Source organism: Eucyclogobius newberryi, unplaced genomic scaffold, assembly GCF_026437365.1.
Source record: "Eucyclogobius newberryi isolate DKJ021-1_F unplaced genomic scaffold, fEucNew1.0.hap1 SCAF_2, whole genome shotgun sequence".
Taxonomy (NCBI): domain Eukaryota; kingdom Metazoa; phylum Chordata; class Actinopteri; order Gobiiformes; family Gobiidae; genus Eucyclogobius; species Eucyclogobius newberryi.
Genome location: NW_027315834.1, coordinates 9154564 through 9176625, shown reverse-complemented (window position 1 = coordinate 9176625; position 22062 = coordinate 9154564). Strand labels below are relative to the sequence as shown.

The following is a 22062-nucleotide window of genomic DNA, read 5'->3' as shown; positions in this document are numbered from 1 at the left end:
GGCAGTAACTTCTGCAAAAGAACACCATCAAAAACCCACTAATAAATAAACTTTGATTGACCTATATGGAAATAACAAAAGGCATATAAGTCATGAGAGTACACCATCAATAACCCTAAACATAGCTAAATTCTTCTTGCCATCTCCCACTCTAGATCCAGACTTCCTTTCTAGTCCTACAAGTCAACAGTGGGAAAATCCGAGTGCACAAATGCAGATTGTACCATTTAAAAGCCGGGGTTACGGGTTCACGGCTTAGTATGAGTGAATATATGTGTTTTCGGCCTGTACACAAGACGATAAGAGGAAAGACGGACTCAAACCCACACATTTCTGACACAGAGGCTGTAAAAGAAGGGCATTGTTCCCCAGGCGTTCCCATCAAAGTGTCTCCGCCGGGACAAAAGCGACACAAAGGACACTGGACGGCTATAACTCCTGCTTTAGCTGTATGTGAAAGGCACTGTTGAATTGTGGGAGATTTAGCTGCCATGACGTGTTAGCTTTGACGTTGTACAGACTCCATGTATATAACTTCAAGAGGCTGCACACAATTTTTGTCCATGTCTGGTAACACCAGATATATTGTACCCTTTAGAGATCAAACAAACGTCCGGACTCTTTGTGAAGCTGAGACTGTAGGTTTTTCCTGATTTACTTTAAATTCCGCCTTGATTTTCTTTGTTAAATATTTGAATGAGTAAAGCTGGTGTTGGAGGATGGTCTGATTGAGACTAAAATGAACATTTGTTGGGTTTGACAATTCTCTTATAAAAGCTGAAGGTAAATTTTCTTAAAATAAAAAAATTAAATTTCGAAATCCATTAAGTCCCATTAAATTAATAATAATAAAGGACCCAAGCTTGAAGGGGGATAAATAGGGACCACCTTGGGACCTTCTTGCTGTGAGGCGAAAGTGCTAACCGTGCAGCTTATTACAGGGGGATAAATAGGGACCACCCGCGGAGGGGGAGGTTTTTTCTTTTTAAATTAAGGAATGCATTAGGAAAGTGAGGAATAAAAGGAGCTGGTTCTGTTTGTCGTGTTTTAAGCCTTAAGGATCTGTGAAGGATATTTGATAAAATGGGTATTAAAAGTGCACTATGTAACTTTCCTGATGGAGGGTCTTGGCCCGGGTGTTACACAGTCTGGCATTAAACTTATCAAACTTCATTGTAGTGCCACCAGGCCAAGCAGATCATGTCTGTGGAGAGGCGCTCACAGTCAGAATGCATGATTTTCAAGGTACTTTTGTGCTATAAATAAAATATATACGTTTAAAAGGACAGTTATGCATTATGTTTTACTGTAATCGGCCATTAAACCTGCTCTCAGAAACTCTGCTTTGGCATCTCATGTTTTAGGGGATTTAGAAAAGCCCAACCAGGGACAGGAGTTGAAAATTAGCATTGGCTATAAACTTTGTATGCATCACATCGGCTACAAGCTTTGTTTTGTAACTATGTATGATTGCATTGTCCTTGTCAAATAAATAAATAAATACAAAGACACCTTAAAAATTATAAATTACATAGTGCACTTTTTAAATATAAATTAAAAATACATACAATATTTAACTGAAAACAGAATTGAACTTGGGACCTTCTTGCTGTGAGGTGAAAGTGCTAACCGTGCAGCTTATTACAGTGGAGTCTCATTGGCAAAAGCTGTACTTGCTCTAATAGATTTAACGGCCTGTACAATATGTCTAATTAAAGCCCAACATTGACGGATAAAAGCAGCTCGTCCTGCAAAAGCTCATGTCAATAAGTCCGCAGCATGACTCATCTACTTTCACCAGCTCGGGAAAATACCTCTGTGTCCTCAAATCACTTCTCATTTTACTGCAATTTATCACGACTTTAGTACTCCTGACAGCACCAGGCCAAGACAGGACACAACCCAGAGTCTGAGCCCGTCCGGAGTGCCCTGTGGGGAATATAGTGTAATACAGATATAATATAATAGAGCAGGGGTGTCAAACATCCGGCCCGCGGGCCGGATCCGGCCTGCCAAACGTTTTAAGCCGGCCCGCCGAACATTTTGAATTAATATTTAATTATTTGTATTTATTTTTTCGTTCATAGAACCGTAGTTACTTTCGTAACCATTGTTACAATAAATAACCCGCGACCCAGCCTAAGCGTCGAAATGGAGCCCGCGGCCCAAAATGAGTTTGACACCCCTGTACTAGAGATATAGTATAATATACTAGAAATATAATCGAGTACTAACATAATATTCGAGAAATATAGTATAATACAGATAAAATATCCTGGAAATATAGGATAATGTAGATATAGTATGATATCAAAGTATAGAATATACACAATATACAAATATAGGATAAATTCTTTGGTTAACCTCACCCTACACCAGGGGTTACCAACCTTTCTGCCTCCGTGAGCTAATTTCATCAGAACAAAACAACCGTGAGGGAACATTTTATATCTTGTTTTGGCCCTAACCCGAATGTCCGAACACCTATGGCCTGGGCAGAGTGTGTGAACATCCCCCGCTCCTCATCTATGGCCTGAGCAGAGTGTGTGAACATCCCCCGCTCCTCATCTATGGCCTGAGCAGAGTGTGTGAACATCCCCCGCTCCTCACCTATGGCCTGGGCAGAGTGTGTGAACATCCCCCGCTCCTCACCTATGGCCTGAGCAGAGTGTGTGAACATCCCCCGCTCCTCACCTATGGCCTGAGCAGAGTGTGTGAACATCCCCCGCTCCTCACCTATGGCCTGGGCAGAGTGTGTGAACATCCCCCGCTCCTCACCTATGGCCTGGGCAGAGTGTGTGAACATCCCCCGCTCCTCACCTATGGCCTGGGCAGAGTGTGTGAACATCCCCCGCTCCTCACCTATGGCCTGGGCAGAGTGTGTGAACATCCCCCGCTCCTCACCTATGGCCTGGGCAGAGTGTGTGAACATCCCCCGCTCCTCACCTATGGCCTGGGCAGAGTGTGTGAACATCCCCCGCTCCTCACCTATGGCCTGGGCAGAGTGTGTGAACATCCCCCGCTCCTCACCTATGGCCTGGGCAGAGTGTGTGGTGTGTGAATGTCCCCCGCTCCTCACCTATGGCCTGGGCCAGTGCGATGACGACCTCCTGACACGTGGTGAACTCTGTGACCCCACACACGATGCGTTGCACCCCGTCCACCCAAACTTTCAGCTCCATGGCCTTCATCCAGACGCCCTCATTCTTCTGCAGGACCCAAGGGCAACGAAGGGGTTTTACTGTCCATCCTGGAAGACAAAAGGGTGATGATAAACAGATCATTCAGACCTGTTTTAGCTAAATGTAACCCATATCTCAATTCAACCTCTTATCACTAAGCAGGGTTCAGAATAAGTGGTATCGCATCGCAAAATCCTCTCAAATGCGATGCATTCGTCAGAAAAAAGTGTTTTTGTATCACAGCTTTTGCGATACAAAAATGTGCGTTCTATTGTATAACCCAGGGGTGTCAAACATCAGAATCCGGCCCGCCAAACGTTTTTATCCGGCCCGCCGAACATTTTGAATACAATTTTTTTTTTTCGTTCATAGAACCGTAGTTACTTCCGTAACCGTTGTTAGCGCTAAAACTACACGTCCCACAATGCCGCTGGTGGCCGCCCCTCACCCACGTGGCTCTTCACTGCTGTGTGTGCTGCCGAGGGAGAAGTGCTGAGAGAAGTAAGACACGCGTTTGCGCACTTTACAGCACTTACGCACCTCAGAGCAGAGGTCTGAGCAAGGACAGAGACGTGTGGCTTTATGAAACACGTGGAAGAAAGAAAGAAGACAGTTTTGTGGATTTTAGAGTTGTGCTAAAAGTGGAGCTAACAACAGGAAAACTAACTTCTGTGATGATGCTCTGTGAGGAAAATATCCTCTACAAACCTGGACAGATCAGGAGCCACAGGTAAAACACAGGTCAGAGTGTAATAAAGTATGAACATGACTGTGTCCACACTAATGTGACTGAACACACAATGACCTCATTTGAGTCACTACATGAATCATTTGTCACTAAGATCCACTTAAACTATGAAAATATCAAGCTCATATTGAGTTTGAGCAGAAACATGTCTGTAATATGAACATTTCACATCAGAAATGAGCAGTCTTTCACCTGCCGCACATTTGCGCAACAGTCTCCAAAAATATTACTAGGCTGTAAGAAAGCTATTTATTTCTTATATTTTTTATCGTTTTATTTTGTACATAATATTTGGCCCACGATTTGAGAAAAGAGTTTGGTTTGATGGAACACTGGCTCATAACTTAACCTCCTTAAACGCTCCACGTGTGTTTGTATTTAGTGGTGAGTCAGTTCAGGTGAACAGATAACTACAGATTACTACACAGACGTGGAAATATTAGTTAGTACATTTAAAAGGTTTTTTAAATCTTGAGAAGTTTATTTTGTTATAAAGTCAAATACAATATTTTTCAGTTCCAAATACCCATGACTAAGTGTTTATCTCTGTAGATCAACTCTGAAGTTGTAATGCACATAAACTGAAGCACAGTGTTGGTGAAATTACACTTGTTTTTCTTAATACATTTCAGTTTATGAGAACAAACGTGTTTGTAATTTCTTTTTAATTGATCCAGTAATTGCCTCAAAAACAGCGTAGGCAATATATATAATTGAATAATAATTATAATATATATATATATATATATATATATATATATATTTTTTTTTTTTTTTTTTTTTTTTATTTTTTTTTTATTGTTTTATGTTTTACGTTATGTTCGACCCAGCCTGAGCGTCGAAATTCGGCCCGCGGCCCAAAATGAGTTTGACACCCCTGGTATAACCAAAGCGCCTAAAAGTACTGATCACTCGTAAATCGATCGTCAACAACGGCATGACACAATGTAGGACGCTGTGTTGACGTGACGAGTCCCGCTGCTGTCTCAGATCGCGAGTCTGAAAGCGGGAGGAGCCACGTGTGGTAAAGTTAGCGTCATGTTCACAGATACAGACTTCCGGGGTCAATAGCTCCTAAACGCAAAAGTCTTTGCAGATCATACACAGCCAAAATACTCATATTTACACTGTCAAGTGACTACAACCTCGTTTTAAAAAATCAGGTGCGTATTTTGGGCGCAGCGAATCACACGGCTCCAAATGTGCGGACGGAGCCGAGACGCGTGCTTAGGGACCGTCATCAAATGTGCAGCCGGAGCCGAGACGAGTATTTAGGGACCGTCATCAAATAGCATGACAAAAATGGAAACGTTTTATAGCTGGATTGAAACGTCAAATAGAGCGGTGCAATTTGAATAACACAATAAATACACCATGATGGACACCACAGCAACCTTTATTTTCCCATCAGAAGTTTAATAAATACTTTTTGTTAGTGTAAAGACAATTCATAAATGAGACTCCTGCAAATAGTCATCTGATTGATGAGGATATGGAAGAAAGTTGTAAATAAGGCAATATGACTTGGTGTTAATTAATATGTTCAACAACTAATTTTATTTGCAAGTTTTCTGTTTTATTTTGAAAAAATGTTTAACAAGTGTTTAAGATAAGATAAGATAATCCTTTATTGTCCCACATGCAGGTGAATTTCTTAAGTTTTTTCCAAAATAGAATGTTTACAAATACATTTGAAATAAATAATCTTGTTACATCAATGGAAAATATAGATTGTTAGTCACTTTCGTGTTTTGCTAAGCAATTATCAAATAGCTATACGAATTAGAAAAAATTGGCGGATTCATTTTAATCTTATTGCAAGAAAACAACAAGTTGAATATGTTTTGCCAAAGGGCCTTTTCAAGCCACAGCTGCCCTGGGCAAGACTGACAGAAAAAAGGCTGCCAATCAGCAATAGATGGAAAGGGAGACCAAATCTCATAAACTCAATAAAAAAATAAGTGTCAATACATACATTGGTAGTCTTTACTAAAGCAGCAGTTAACTAAAACATCCTGTGCATCAAAACATGGAATAAAAGAGACAAAGAGGAATAGAGCTTTATAAGTGTGTCTATATCTGACCAAACATCCAACCAAGTATAGGATTTATACAGAAAAATACCAGTAAACAATGGATTAATATATAAAAAGGCAGCATAAACTCACACATGACTAGTGAACACTGAAAATTCTGGTACAATAATTTGTTGACGAATGCACACTTTTTACTGGACTGGGTGCGTTCACAATCAGACCATGTCCAAACTGGGACTAAAATCGTAGCTAATCCTGGACTAAACCAGGACTTGAACAGGACCAAACCAAGTCTACATCTGGACCAAACTGGGCTCAAACCAGCACCCAACCAGGACAAATGTGAACACCATCCACAGAGCGATAGACCTACAACTCCAGCTTTCTCATGCAATATGTTGTGTTTGATAGTGTGTGTTTGAAAATCTCCTAAAAACATCTTAAAACATTCTGAAACACCTTAAAACAGCCTAAAAAAGTTATAAAAACATCCTGAAACATCTTAAAAACAACCCAAAACATCTCATAACTCTTCAAACGTCCTAGAACGTCCTAAAACATCATAAACACATCCTAAAATGTCTTAAAACATCTTAAAATATCCTTAAACATTGTTGGTGTAGTCCCTCATTAGCCCAGGAGCGTTCCATTGTAGAAAATGGTTCAGTTGTAGTCATCTGGACTCAGTTAGAAAAAAGCATTTTTTATTTGTTTTTTAGTCCAGATGACTACAACTGAACCATTTTCTATAATCCTTAAACATTCAAAAAACATCCTGAAAATACCTAGAACTTCCTAAAACCTCCTAGAACATGCTCTTCTGATTATTGAGGGTGAGTCACTTGTTGTGCACTTGCTGTAACCGCTAACGCGCTCGTCCAATATGTTTTTTATTTGCTGATGTGGTGTCAGCAGCAAACGGAGGAGTGGAGGACGTGTAGAACAAGAGACTAAAGTGCTGACACCGACTGTTTTGACTCCAGTCATTACTAACCTGGCAAGGCCACGGCGTAGAGCAAACGCAACAATGCACACCAGGGAGAGGCGGAGGAGGAGGCGGAGGAGGAGGTGGAGGAGGAGGCGGGGGAGGAGGTGGAGGAGGAGGCGGGTCCTAATGCGGCACTGACTTCTTGGACAATTATATTTTCTTGTTTTCTTATTCCTTGTGTTCAAATAAAATGTCCTTGTGATAGTCCATTGGTGATACTGGTGAATAGTTGTATTATATTCAAAATGATGACCACAGTTCAGAAGCCCACAGAGATTTGAAAATCACACTGATTGGAAAAATGTGGAGTAAATATTAGAAAGGTCTTTGTCTATGTAACGATCTCAACGTGTGGTGTGGTTCTTTTGAATAATATTAAAGAAGAAATCAAAGCAAATTTAAGTTTTATTCAATTTAGAAAAACAATGTAAAGAATTAAATGTGAAATATGAGGATATTGAATCCAACAAACAACAACGAACAGTAGTTACTTTTGTGTTGTTATTCTTTGCTTCGCTCCTTCAGCTCCTCTCTCCTCTATGCTTCGCTCCTTCAGCTCCTCTCTCCTCTATGCTTCGCTCCTTCAGCTCCTCTCTCCTCTATGCTTCGCTCCTTCAGCTCCTCTATGCTTCGCTCCTTCAGCTCCTCTCTCCTCTATGCTTCGCTCCTTCAGCTCCTCTTTGCTTCGCTCCTTCAGCTCCTCTCTCCTCTTTGCTTAGCTCCTTCAGCTCCTCTCTCCTCTATGCTTCGCTCCTTCAGCTCCTCTCTCCTCTATGCTTCGCTCCTTCAGCTCCTCTCTCCTCTATGCTTCGCTCCTTCAGCTCCTCTCTCCTCTATGCTTCGCTCCTTCAGCTCCTCTATGCTTCGCTCCTTCAGCTCCTCTCTCCTCTATGCTTCGCTCCTTCAGCTCCTCTCTCCTCTATGCTTCGCTCCTTCAGCTCCTCTATGCTTCGCTCCTTCAGCTCCTCTCTCCTCTATGCTTCGCTCCTTCAGCTCCTCTTTGCTTCGCTCCTTCAGCTCCTCTCTCCTCTTTGCTTAGCTCCTTCAGCTCCTCTCTCCTCTTTGCTTTGCTCCTTCAGCTCCTCTCTCCTCTTTGCTTTGCTCCTTCAGCTCCTCTCTCCTCTATGCTTCGCTCCTTCAGTTTCTCTCTCCTCTTTGCTCCTCTCCTTCAGCTCCTCTATCCTCCCTGGCTGGTCCAAACGCCCCAAGCTTCCTCAGTTTAGAGCCTCTCCATCACAGCTGCTGCAGTCTCAAAGCGTTTCCCCTATAGACGGCACATTAACCTATACACGAGCCTGTACACAGTTTGAACACGATTTAAAAACAAAAGAACATCTGTGTTACAACATTTGAGCATCACGTCTATTGTTTCAAATAAAAAACACAGCAAAGAAGAGAAGATTAAGAATGAAAAAGGAAATGAACACATGTTGTAAACTTCCAAATAAAAGTATAAAGTCATTATTTTGTCTCATAGTAAAACCTCAACTAACACGTTTAAAGACCTGCTTTGACACATTTTTGTTGGATAGACACTAGGCATATTTTGATCATCATAATCGTCATATGGACCCTAACCCTAACCCACACTCTTAAACACCCTTTTATAACAAAGACAGCGGCATTATTAAATCAAAATTGTCAAAAAATAATAAACAATACATTATTTCTAAATATTCTCAACCTCGAAGTCTTCAGTCATCATATTTCAACAGGTTGATAGTGCATTCAAAACGTCTCAATATTCATAATTAAATCTCACTTTTTTCCCTTGTACAGTCGTAATGAGAAGGTTTTAACATTGTTCTGTGGGAAGTAGTTGTACAGATAAGGCAGGACGGGTGTGGACGTTTTTTACTGTGCAGTAAATTAGCCCGAGGATGAATTCAGCTCAGCAGGACGCCGGAGGTGCAGAGCCAAGGTGCAATAAAAGGAGTAGAACTGTACACACAAAAGAAAACGTAAATGATTCCTATTGCTGTAGTTTTGTAATTGCAGCGTTTTAAATCCAAAATTGAAGAAAAAGAAAAGGAAACAGCAATGCAATCTCAAAAATATGGGCAAAATGTAAAAAAAAGTACCAGCAAAAGTGGCAATTCAATACTACTAACCAAAGCATTAAATGGTGGGCTCAAGACGCGTTATGCCCCCTTTTTAGTCGACAAAAAAGAAGGCATAGAAAACCCAAACCGTCCACCCAAAATGACGCAAGCAAAAACAACTATTTACACAAAAATATACTTGGAAACATCGTGCATTTATCTGTAAAAAGACAGATTAAACTCATGATTTACTCCCAAATCTTCAGCTAATTCACTCTATGCCTTCTCCTTTTCTCCCACTGAAATCCTCACCATCTAAATAAAAGAAGTACTGGTGGTCAATTAATGCAGAATAAAGGTTGACAACCCTGGTGTTTAGATTTGGCTTGAACAAAAAAAACTGTCTACCCAAAGCAGTGCTACTATGATTATCTATACATCCATCCATCCATTTTCTACCGCTTGTTCCCTTTCGGGGTCGTGGGTGACTGGAGCCTATCCCAGTGATTTCGGGCCTTAGGCGGGGTACATCCTGGACAGTGGCCAACTCGTCGCAGGGCTAACACAGAGACATAGACATTACACTCTCACATTCATTCACTAGGGCCAATTTAGAGTCACCAATTTTACCTAACACATGCATGTCATTCATTATAAATGATATCGAAATCTTGTCTTGACCCGATCTTGTGTAAAGATAGACCGATATAGTAAATAGTTCTCTAGCACAGGCCAGATATTTAGTTTTGGCCAACCTGCAGCCAAAATAATACACATAAAGCTTTATTTTACTACTTTAATACAAACTTGCGCCGCGTCTCCCCCCCTCTCCTCCCGTGGTCCGTTTTGGAAATTACAACACATTTCAGACCTTACAACAAGTATTAGACCTGTTTAAATGTTTGACCAGCACAATGTGATCCAAAAGTAAAGCAAACTCTACACAATGCCTTTATAACTCAGGGTTTGACTAAACTAACAGCAGAAGGTGTTGTGGCCACTTTAATTTTCACATCTGCTGCTGAAATGTTTTCATAGATGTTTAGTGGATGACGGTGTGGAGACTGGATTGCATTGTGGTTTTATGGACCGGGCGTCTCAGTGACACAGCCCTGTAAAAGTATCAGTTGCTCTTTTTACATGGACACAGGAAGATTCACACACACACAGGCCTGTCACAACCACACAGTTAAAAAGATTGCAGAAGAACTGACGGATTCAACTTAGAAATCGACACATTTAACAAAAACTGGACTGAATGGGACAGCTACCTTGTGCTTTAAACTTTTTTTCTTTAATTCATATTTTCAATTGTATAAATTTGTTTTTCTTTCTGGTCTTAAATTATATATATAGATGTATTTAATTTATTTATTTAATTTATTATTATCATTATTATTAATTATTTATGCCCACTTTGTAACATGAGATTGTGTTTGTTTGTTTGTTTGTTTTTATTTTGAACAAGAAATCATAAATAAAAATAACACATAAAAAGATTGCTTGGTTTGTTTACCATTCAATATATTGCTACTTTTTTCTTCTTCCTTTTTAATAATTATCTGACTGGAATGAAAAAGCTAAACAATAATGTTCATCAATTCCATTAGAAGTTTTAAAAGAAAACTATAATTCATAATTTGTGTTGACACAGCCTCATAACATTCTGTGCTCCTCAAAACTTGGACCCCAGAGTGACGTTGGCTCCAAGTTTATTTGTTCCAGTCGTCAAGTCAGAAAAACAATGGGTTAGGGTTAATACAGTAATGCAGTGGCTCCCAAAGTGGGGGTTGGGTTAAATCTATTACACTGTGTTTAATCTCTCTTTGATATTTTCGTAAAATTGTGTCAGATAACACAATACATTTCTCAAATAAATACAATTTCTGTACTTTTTGGGCTATATAGCTCTCAGGCTGAGAAATAGATTTTCAAAGTTAGGGGCCAGGGGGTCCCCTATCTAAAAAAGTTAGGGCCCCCATTTCAGGGGCCCACAAGCGTGCGCCGCATCGCGTTGTCATAAGAACAAGATCAATTTGTTGTTTTAAACCTGGTTATTAGCATGTAAAACAATTTAAAGTACTTTTATCTTATATTTGATATGAAGGAAGGGCACAAATACTTAATTCCTATAAACCAGAGATCATGATCTTTCAATACTGTTTAATTTAATATAATAAGGTTTCTAAGATACAAAATAAATACTGTATACAACATTTGACACAAGGAGATCTTATATGTTCTGCAGCAGGAATAAAGAAAATCACAGTCTACAAAATAACCTGAGTACAGAGACAGCAAGGAGATCTTGTATGTTCTGCAGTGGGAATGTATAAAATCAGTCTACAAAATAACCTGAGTACGACACAAATATAAAAAGCGGTATTTAGTCAAAAGATAAGAGCGCATGAAACGTGACAGAGCAGCTCCGTCCCTGCGCGGTCCCAGTGAGAGCGCGCACGTCCGTTTCCTCCGCCTTAATATCGCAAATACACATTTTAAACCAGTTTACCACCCGTTTTCTCCAGCGTGTTTTGTCGTGACTAAGGCTGTACACCTAGAAGTGTGAGTTCTGAGTGTAAAACACGCCAAATCTACTGTTACACGCTCCTGCGCGCCGCGTCTCCCCCCCTCTCCTCCCGTGGTCCGTTTTGGAAATTTAATATATATATTTATATTTCGCCCGCCTGTTCAATATATTTCATTTAAAAATCCATAAACCAAGTAATACTACGGCCTTACTAGTTCAATCTTGATTTTTTTTCAAGGAATTTCGATACAGGGGCACCCTCCAAATTTAAACCCCGTGCCCGCCGGCGATTTGAGGGGCCCCGGGCCCCCATCTAGTTCTCAGCCTGGCTCTCCTGAATAAAAGTCGCTCCAACAAAATTTACAACAAAAAAAGCAATTGTACATATACGGGAGGCACCTGTTAATAAGCCGCAGGTGCCCACCTTGTAACATGAGATATTACACATAAATATAGCACCGGTTGTCTTTTGAACCAGGGGTCTCGTGGCACAGGTACACATAATTAGACTAATTTCTATGTGAATAGCATTTTGAAGCTTAACAAACAGAAAACAAATCACATTTGTCCTTATTGTCCCCTGTCCTTGATTACTCTGAGTGAGCTGATTTACATGTGTCTGTGTCTTCACATCTTGTTGATCTGCTTCTGAGCTTTTGCTTAGTGAGTGAACGTTACGTTGTAATGTACTGTTAATCAGTGGTGGGCCGTCAGGGCCAGCAAGGCCTTCTCTGCTAGCCTAAACACAATCAGAATATAATTTTTTTTTTTTTTTTTTTTTTTCCACACAAACACTTTTTAAATTATTCCCCAGAGTAAGAGTTATACTCTTCATTTCATGGCTTTCCTCTTGGTTGCACTGCTTCTGCCCCAGGTTAAGATTTGGAGGGCTGGTCTTTATGTTAGATCTTTTATCCAATCATATTCAGCCATCGTGTGTTGTCAGGGGTCTAAAATCTGCTCTCAGGCCTTCAGAATCAACAGTGCGGGCGCTTGTAGCTTAAAGTGAATGGTAGAGATGCACCGATCACTCGGCCGCCGATTAAAAAAGCCGGTTTTATGTCAAATCGGCCAGAATCGGTGACCGGCCGGTCCATGTCGTAATTGATGCTCCTGCTCCTTCAGGGGATGCTGGCACTTCTGCTTCACCCACAGGTGTGTAAAAGCATTTGGTTGGATTACAATTTGTCTTTTAGCCTGTGTCATCTAAATTGCAATGTGTGTTTTTTTTTGTAGGCCCACGAGGAAGAGGACCTGGAGGCAGACCCTCCTCATGTTCCATCTGCATCCTCTCCTGCAGAGGGTTCCAGCTCATTCAAAAGAATGTGTAAAATTACAAATGTATGAATTACTATATGTAAATAGTTAATTTGATTTCAATCTGGAACCATTGGAGCATGAAGATGAGATGAATGAGTGGCATCTTCTGCAGGAGAAATGGACTCCTTTTTCCTCTGTGTCCGCCACTCTTCTCCAGGCCATATTAGTTAGTATATAGTTTGTGTGTGTGTGTATAATGATTATAATAGACAGACAGACAGACAGACATATATATAATTTTTCCACAAAATAAATTACATTTTATCTAAAACGTGTGTCCTGTATACATGCACCTTTTTCATATATATAATACTGGGTAGTTTGTGGGAAAATCAGTGGCTAGATAGAAAATCGGCATCGGAAAAATTTCAATTTCCGGTTTCCTTAAAAAACGGAAATCGGTATCGGCCAAGAATTTTGGAATCGGTGCATCTCTAGTGAATGGAAATGAAAATTATGTGTCAACCAATCAGCTTTAGAGTTGGCTCTTGTACGTCTGCTGCTGTTACACAGGAGCCAGCAAGCAGTGCACGTCTTTTGATTGGATTACCAATATTGAGAGGCGGGTCTATGCAGAACCTCAGAACGAGGAAACTGAATTTGACAGACAAATTAATATGTGTACTACTAAGCGTTTGCGTAGCGTGCAGACCTACGCAACAGCCTCGCGACTAGACGTACGTTTGTTTATTAGCGCGACGGATCGCAACGCATCTCTCGTCTCCGTAGCTTTCCGTCTCTTCTGAGCCAACTCGAACTGTCTTTCTCTGTCTTAGTTATGTCCTGTACACTGAGGGAACTATATTATGATAGATCCATGCGCTTAGACACAGGGAAACGTGTTAAAAAAAACATTACGTACTTTTGCTTTTTTATTTTACCCAGTATTAGTAGGAAGGTAGTGAGGGCATCCACTGTAAAGGACCAGTTTGCCAGTTCTTTCATGTAGACGTCTCCAGGACTCACTTGTTTGGTCTCTTGCCGTATGCTAGCAGGTGTTGGCACGAATCAAATGCTGAATTGAAGGAGCCAGCAGCTCCAGTGTGTGTGTGTGTGTGTGTGTCCAGATGTTTCTCACTTACTCCACACTAAGGTCTCACAAAACGCATTCGCAAACCACTAATAAATGTCTCGAACCCGCAGACATTTTATTTGGTTTCCATGTTGTCCAGGGTTGCAAAACGAGTCATGATAGAATGAAAATGTAAATGGATGCAACTATATAGTAACAACAACAACAACATCAACTTTTTGGGGTCTTGTAAAACCAGCGCCCTCTGTAGTTTAAACCTCTACAAACATGAGCTGAACTGCACCTGATTCTTGTCTCAGTTTAAATGTTATTAGAGGAGTTAATTTATGGAAAGGGTTTGATGAAACATTAAAATACTTTAAAACTATTTACACCTTTAAAAGAAAATGTAAGCATGTAATGTCCTAGGAAAAAAGAGAAATTTAAGGAATTGTTTAATGTGTTAGTAACTGTTTGCATCCTGTATGTCTGTTTATATTATACATATTCGTCTGTAAAATGTTATGTTTCTACTTTTTGTGCACATTTTTCCTTTGCTATTTGCTAAGAAAATAAACGAAAGAAAGATTTTCAGTCGTCTCTCAAATGCTAATCCTTAAGAACGCGTTTCAAATGTGAACTTTGACCCAAAACCTGATGACTAAAGCTGCACTATGTAACTTTTCTGGTGGAGACACGCTATTGCTTTGTCTGGAATGTTCCACCGTATGACATTAAATGCATCTATCTAGCATTTATTCAATCACAGTTGTTGATCGCAAACACCTTGATTCTTAATATAAGGGTGCGGGCCTCTTCACAGATTTGACCTGTAACTTGATCTGGCGAGGGTCACCTGCTTGTCTCCGCAGAAATACAAAATAGAGACGTCTAATGCCATATTGTGCAGCATTTCCGGCATAAGCAATAACATATGCATGAAGAAAAGTGACCAGAAACGTTACAGACTTTAAAACAGACAATAAACAACATCTCAGACATCAAAGCGCAATTACACAACTTGTTCAGCCCTTCAGTCCCATTAGCAGCTTCTGTCCAGTTTACATTTTTAATCTAAATGGCAGTGTCTACAGACTACGGCTACGCGGCGACGAATCGTGTTCCATTTACTCGTCCGCCACGTGCGAGATGCCGTTTGGAGCCACGTTCATGCTCGGTGTGCTGGGATGTTTTTAGAGCCGGGCTGTTTCATAGATAATAACGGGACAGTGACGTTTCTCCCCCCAGAAAAGAGCAGCGCCGTGGATTTTGTCAATTGTCGAGTTCTGCTGTCAGCATGAGGCCTGACTCAGTGTACTGTATGTCCACTGGATTTCTACAGACACAGAACTTTCTCAAAGTTTTATCACTGGTTCCAGTAGTTTGTCTCTCAGTCGAGCTGTAGTCTTACCCTACACGCATCGCATTAGTTGACTAAATGGGGCGTGGCAAGCCTCTTTATGACCAAATATCTGACACAAACTGCACAAGATTTCATTTACAGACATAAATATTCATTTGGTAGTCAGAAAAATGGCAGAATGTAGTCCTTAAAATCCCAGTTAAACAATGAAATAACAAATTAAGACTGTTCAACTAAGAAAACATAGATTGTACGACTAAGCGACTAAAGGCTTTAAGATTTGTCAGGGACTCCTTTTTCAACCCTAACAAACCTCTGACTGGAGGACCATTATAATTAAATTTTTACAAAACTAGTGATTAGGACTGCAAGACATCAACTGATTTAAAAATTTGAATGGTTGGGATTACCACATCGCAAACTATTGAAGTCCTTTGTAAATTACAAAATATCTTCTTATCGTCTTATTTCATATAAACGCTGCTAAAGTTGTATTTTAGATATCTCTGTGTGATTCTTATCATTTATTGTATTATATTCATTTAGTGGTTCATATTTCAGTCTTCTCTCAAATGCTGATGCTCCTGGTGGTGGAATTTGGAAACAAGAATGTAACTTTCAACAAAAATGTATGTAGTTTCTTCTTATACTAGTTCAGATATAGATCAAGAGCATGTTAATTATGTCTAAGATCGATCAGTATCTGGGTTTCTTGGGCAACCCTTGATGAGACGAGACAGAGTATGAATGTAATGCAATCTAAAGCGTCTGTACTGTAAACATGGCTGTTGAACTCATGAACTTTTGCCTTCTCTGGTTTCAGACGAGAGCCGAGTTTCTAAAAACTAATCTTAGAATCCACCCTCAGTGTCACTCTCTGGAAGCCGCAAAGGGAACGCACATGGAGGGAACAGGACTGGAACTTGACTGAAAATGAACGAAATAAATTAAAGGCGTAATAGACAATTTTTCGGCGATTTGAGCACTTAGTAAGTAAGTAAGTAAGTACATTTTATTTATATAGCACCTTTCACAGAGAGAGGTCACAAAGTGCTTCACAAAACACAGAATAAAACAATAAAAACACAAAAAACTTACAGTGAACAATACATATACAACAATACAGTAAAATCAGTCCGTAAAACAAGTGCATTTAAAAGGCTTGACTAAATAAAAAGGTTTTAAGCTGACCCTTAAAAGCAGTAACTGAGTCCAGTGACCGTAGGGAGAACGGAAGGTCGTTCCAGAGTCTGGGGGCAACTGCCTGGAAGGATCGGTCTCCTCTGGTCCGAAAACGGGTGCGAGGAACCAACAACAGTTTCTGATCCAAGGACCTTAGTGAGCGAGAGGGAGCGTACGGTTTAATCAGATCGCTGATGTACGATGGGACCTGACCATTTAAAGCTCTAAAAGTTAAAACAAGAATTTTAAACTGTATCCGGTAGGAGATCGGCAGCCAGTGAAGGGCTTTAAGAATGGGTGAAATGTGGGCCCTTCTATTTGTGCGGGTCAAGATCCTCGCTGCAGAGTTCTGGACCAGCTGCAGACGAGAGAGTTCCTTCTTGTTAAGACAGGAAAACAAGCTATTACAATAGTCTAAACGTGAAGACACAAATGCATGAATTATAACTTCCAGGTCATTTTGAGACACCATTTTCCTGAGCTTAGAGATTTTCCTCAACTGAAAGAAACAGTTCCTCGTCAACAGCTTGGAGTGGTGCTCTAAAGACATGTCTTTGTCAAAGACAACACCCAAGTTTCTAAGACTTGGTTTAGCAGTCTGGCCTAAAACACCCAAGTACTGGTTTATCCCTGGAATGGCATCATCAGGGGCAATAATCAGAGTTTCTGTTTTGTCAGCATTTAGCTGCAAGGAGTTTTGACTCAGCCATTGTTTTATTTGCACTAAACAACTGACCAAGGAGTTCAGCTTCTGGATCTCAGAAGGTTTAAAAGAGCAATATAGCTGAATATCGTCAGCGAACTCAGGCGGAAGTGCGCAGGCGCACTCCCCCTGTGCGGACTGATACTACACACACGTGCGTTTGTTTATTAGTGCGACGGATCGCATCGCATCTCTCGTCTCCCGTAGATTTCCGTCTCTTATGAGACAGCTCGAACTGTCTATCTCCATCTTCATTTTGTCCCATACACTGAGGAAACTATATTATGATAGATCAATGCGCTTAGACACACGGAAACGTGCTGCTCTCCTGTGAACGAGCCGCACGCGGCTGCAGGTGAGCAGTAGGTGCGTTTTATGATTGATACGTGGCAGGACTAATCGGCAGTCCACGCCACGAGGAAATGGGACTCAGATTTGGGCCCAAAAAATAGTCGATTCAACCTTTAAGTTTAAATGGGGAAAAGAGTGTAATTTTGTTTTGACTGACAAAGAATGGGAAAATGTATGTACTTCACAATGGAAGACTGCAAAGTCTCATGAAGGAATTCTGTTGGAAGAATGTGACCCGTTTCATCAAAACATCATGTCAAAGAGCTCATTATTCACAAGGAAATGAGGAATGTTGGAGGAATTGAGGTTTGTAGGAGGCACATCACTATCATGTGTTCTGGGACTGTCCTGTTGATCAGAAATATTGGACTGAAATTAACAAAGCACTGCAGATGGACTAGACTTCAAAACTGTGTATTCAGGCCTCAAAACTCCATTCATTGACAAAAAAAATGGATACCATTGGAACAAAAAAAAAAAAAAAAATCACATTTGGACAGAAACTGGACTGAATGGGAATTTTATTTTGGACTTAGGAGTTTCTTTTTCTATGCATTGTTTTCTTCAGTTTTACCTAATTTCTCTCTCTCTGGTCTTGGCTTGTTTGATTTAGTTAGAAATGAACCATGTATAAGTAAGTCACCATGATGTTTTGTGAAGAGAGCTGGTCCACGTTTCCCTGGTGACCAAAAAGGGGTTTGTGAGAGCTATGAACAAGTTAGATTTCAAATCCTTGTACCTCAAATCTAGTTGGTAAAAGCATGTTGGATGGAGCTGAGTTTAGACTTGAGGAAAGACATTTAACTGTTGTTGTTTTTTTTTTTTTTTTACATACTAATAAAATATATAATATAGCATCGCACTTGTTGCAGATGCCACTACACTTTTTTTGACAACGTTTAAAAAAAAAAAATGTAGTGGCATCTACAACAAGTGCGATGCAACATTATATTTTTTATTAACTCTTATTCCTAAATTAAAATTGTCATTCTCAATGGGACTTTTTAGTTAAATAAAAAAAGGTAAATACATAAAAATTCCCATAGACTTTTAGAGTTTCAAAGTGAGCCTACACTTTTATTGATGATCTAAATCTGAAACATGACAAATTGCAAAGTTATATATATACACATGAATAAATAAATACTAATCTTAAATCTGAAACTCGACAACCCGCAAAGTTCTAAATAAACCATAATTGCAGTGCATCTCCAAACGCTGTTCACCAAATGTGTTAGTACTATTTTTGTGGAGTCTTTTTGTACAGCCTCTGGTTTGTGTTGCACGTCCCGCTCCCCTCCTTGTTCTGCCCGATGTTTTTCTGGCTCTTTCACAAAACAAAACAACAGCTGATGATGCAACGGCTCACAATGTTTGGAGAGGAACAGGAGGTCGTGACAGGAACAAGCTCAAGAGAAACAGCGAGAGAGAGAATCCACATGCTAAAGCTAACCGCTAAAAGCATGACTGGGTGCAAACAATCCCTCGCCATGGTAACGGAGCCCCGGCTTTGTCCCGGGACCCTCACAGATGACTGCATTGATTGGAAAGGGCAGGGGCCGGGAAAGTGGACAGCATGAGGCTCGACTGCAAGCGTGTTTTTCGCATTTTGGGAGGTTTGGAGTTAAAGTAAAGAGGAGGGTTAGTTTGTCGAGTAAGTTGGGTTATTAAAAAGGTTAAGAACATCTTCTGAGAGACAGACAGGCCAAGAAAAAGAGGTCTGCTCAGTAAAAATTCATGTTAAGGTATTTTTGAATGGCCATCTGCTTACTTACTTTTTTTGCTCTTTTTTCTGTTTATTGTGTTAATACATTTTTGCGAACATCTTTTGTACAGCGTCTTCACTTTAATTCACACTTTTACAGTGTTGTGTTAGATTTATTTCTGTTTAATTGTTATTTATCTTGATTTTTATTACATGTTCATTATGAAAGGTATGATATGGCCTAGCCTTAGCTACTTTAATCATCTGTTCTTATTATAAAATCCACAAATCATAAACCTGATCAATTAGATCAGCGACAACATCTACTCTATGGATCTAAAACTGCTTTGCACAGCTAATAAAGCAGTAAAATAAGTAATACTAAACTATGTGCCTTTACATTCCTCCATGTTTAAGCTCTGTTTCGTGAAATGCATGGGCTGCTGCTCGATGGAAACAGTTTAGTGATTACTTCCGAATGGACTTTGTCAGCTCCTCAGCGCAGCGTGGAGGAAGGTTTAGCTGAGTGTACAAAAGACCGGAGTCATCAGCGCCGACGGGCCCTGCTCTGACGAACCATTAATCTTACATTTACAGCAGGGGAAAAAGGTCCAAGTGTACACTGTGTAAACAATGTCTCCTAAAAGCTCTTTTCATTACACTTTAATATATGTCATTTAATGTGTGTTTAATTCAAGGGTTGGACAGCAAACAAACATATTAAACAGTCTATTTTTTCCATTCCTCTATTTTACTGATATATTTATTTATATTTTTCACAATTGATTATTTATTTATTTGTTGGCAACTAGACATTAAATAAAATATACACCAAGAATGTGCCTTAAAATTTGTATTTTTTTATTTTAAATACCAGTTTTTAATGTTGTAGATATAGTTTCCTTTTTTTCAATATTGACTTGACTTGTGAAAGACGCTTAAAACAAATGAAATACACTTTTGGGAAAAAAGTTGTATTGCGTTTAGCATCGAACCAGAAGATACATATTTACACATCAGTTATGTATATGCACGAATGAGTTAGAACTTGTTTTGTCATCTCAGCTTGGCCTAATGTTAGCTAAACAAAGTGGCAGTGCCTGAGAGAACTGCAGTTTCAAAAGTTAATCAGCTTGTGAAGGGGCTAATCCGTTAATAACCCTTTAAGACTCAGAGCTTAGTCCAACGCAAGACGCAAACCCTCAATTCATACACTGCACATGTGAAATATTGTTCTCCACTTACAAAGCAGTGGCAGGGGTAATAAATACATGCAGAAGTTATGAGGACATGCAACGTCACAGGGAACAATCTGCAAATTAAATAGGCGTTCACTGGGCACTGGATGATCTTGATATTTTGAGTCACGACTCACGATTGACAAAAATAATTCAGACACAAAATAATCAGAGTAATTATTCAAATTGCTGACAGTTTATTAAAAAAAAATATGGATATTTGCAGGGCTGCACCTAACGATTATTTGTGACAATATTGTGATAGTCAATAAATCGATATAGAACCTCATGAGTCATAAAACGTCTTCTCGTGGCAGGTTTTGTTGTTTGTTCATCAGAAATCAGAAAATGATTATTCAATAATTAAACTAGTTGGCAATTACTGTATTTCAATTTGTTATGACTAAACGCTTAACTTGTTTAAACATGATAATATTGTACTTTGTTTTTAAGAAAAAAACAATCACAATCTTGGAGAGAAACTTGATGCGTAAGTGGTGTTTTTTGTGCACATTCTGGAGATATATCACTGTTGGCAGTTATATCAATCATACAAAATGTAGCACAAATTATTATTGTCCACCTTTTTACTGCAAAAAAAACCGAATGCATTCTTTATCGTCCAAATTTGTACTAGTAGGGTTGACAAAAATTAAATAGCAGGAAACAAAATCAATACTAAAACAATTTATCATAACTAGAATTAACTACTTGAGCAGGAATCAAAGCTGAAAATTAATACAAAGACAAAGTTGGATCTTTATCTATATCAGAACTAGAATAAGACTCAGCCAAGACTCAAAGAGGATTCAAGACTTAACCAGGACTCAATCAAGACTAAACTGGAACAAAACCAGGACAGAACCCACACTTAACCACTACCTAACCACTACCTAACCAGAACTAAACCAGGACTCAACATTGAAACTGGGACTGAACTAGGACTAAACCTGAAAACTAAACATGGACAAGGCCAGGTCTATTCAAGGACAAAACCAAGTCTACATTAGAATGAAAGTGGGCTCAAACCGGTACCAAACAGGTAAAAGTGTGAACGCACCCTAAATCCTTGACTGAATCAATACTGAACCAGGTCTCAATCAAAACTAAGCCTCCGCTGCACTTTCATCACACCTTGAGAACCACAAATCTAACACATACCTTTGTAACTCTTGTCTTCAGTGTCAGTTTCTCTTCAGTGTTTGTTCTCGTACGTTCTCCGTTTCTCTTCAGTGTTTGGTCTATTACGTTCTCCATTTCTCTTCAGTGTTTCCACGTGCAGGCTGCTTTGCCCTTGCCTCCATCACACATGTGCACCCAAGGACTCTCTCCCTTTTTTCTCTCCCCCCGTCTCCCCCGTCTCCTCCACACCGGGCCGGTCCTGCCTGTGCAAGAGAGAGAGGAGGCCGTCTGATTAAAAGCGCTGCTGACGGGGCACTTATAGTTCTACTCTATTAGGAGATTCATCATTGGCAGGCAGCCTCAGGCACTCACTCATATGAGCTCCGCCGCCAATACACTGACCACTGCGACCACCTCGGCAACCACGGCAACCACCACAAACACCTCAACCACAACAACTACCCCAAACACCATCAAAATCACTATAACCACCGCGGTAATGCAGCTTTGAAGGTTGTGAGCAGACCTTTTAATAGCCTT

At 39.9% G+C, this 22062-nt stretch overlaps 1 protein-coding gene across 1 annotated transcript in view; it reads right to left on the bottom strand.

The window, feature by feature from the left end:
* LOC140367116 (ras association domain-containing protein 8-like) overlaps positions 1-22062 on the bottom strand; it is a 35821-nt gene that overhangs the window by 11843 nt on the left and 1916 nt on the right. Inside the window, exons 2-3 of the mRNA XM_072453451.1 lie at positions 21562-21785; positions 3080-3250 (exon numbers count right to left, since the gene is read on the bottom strand). Coding sequence (XP_072309552.1) covers positions 3080-3191 — 112 coding nt within the window. The 5' untranslated portion in view covers positions 3192-3250; positions 21562-21785. The remainder of the gene's footprint in view (positions 1-3079; positions 3251-21561; positions 21786-22062) is intronic.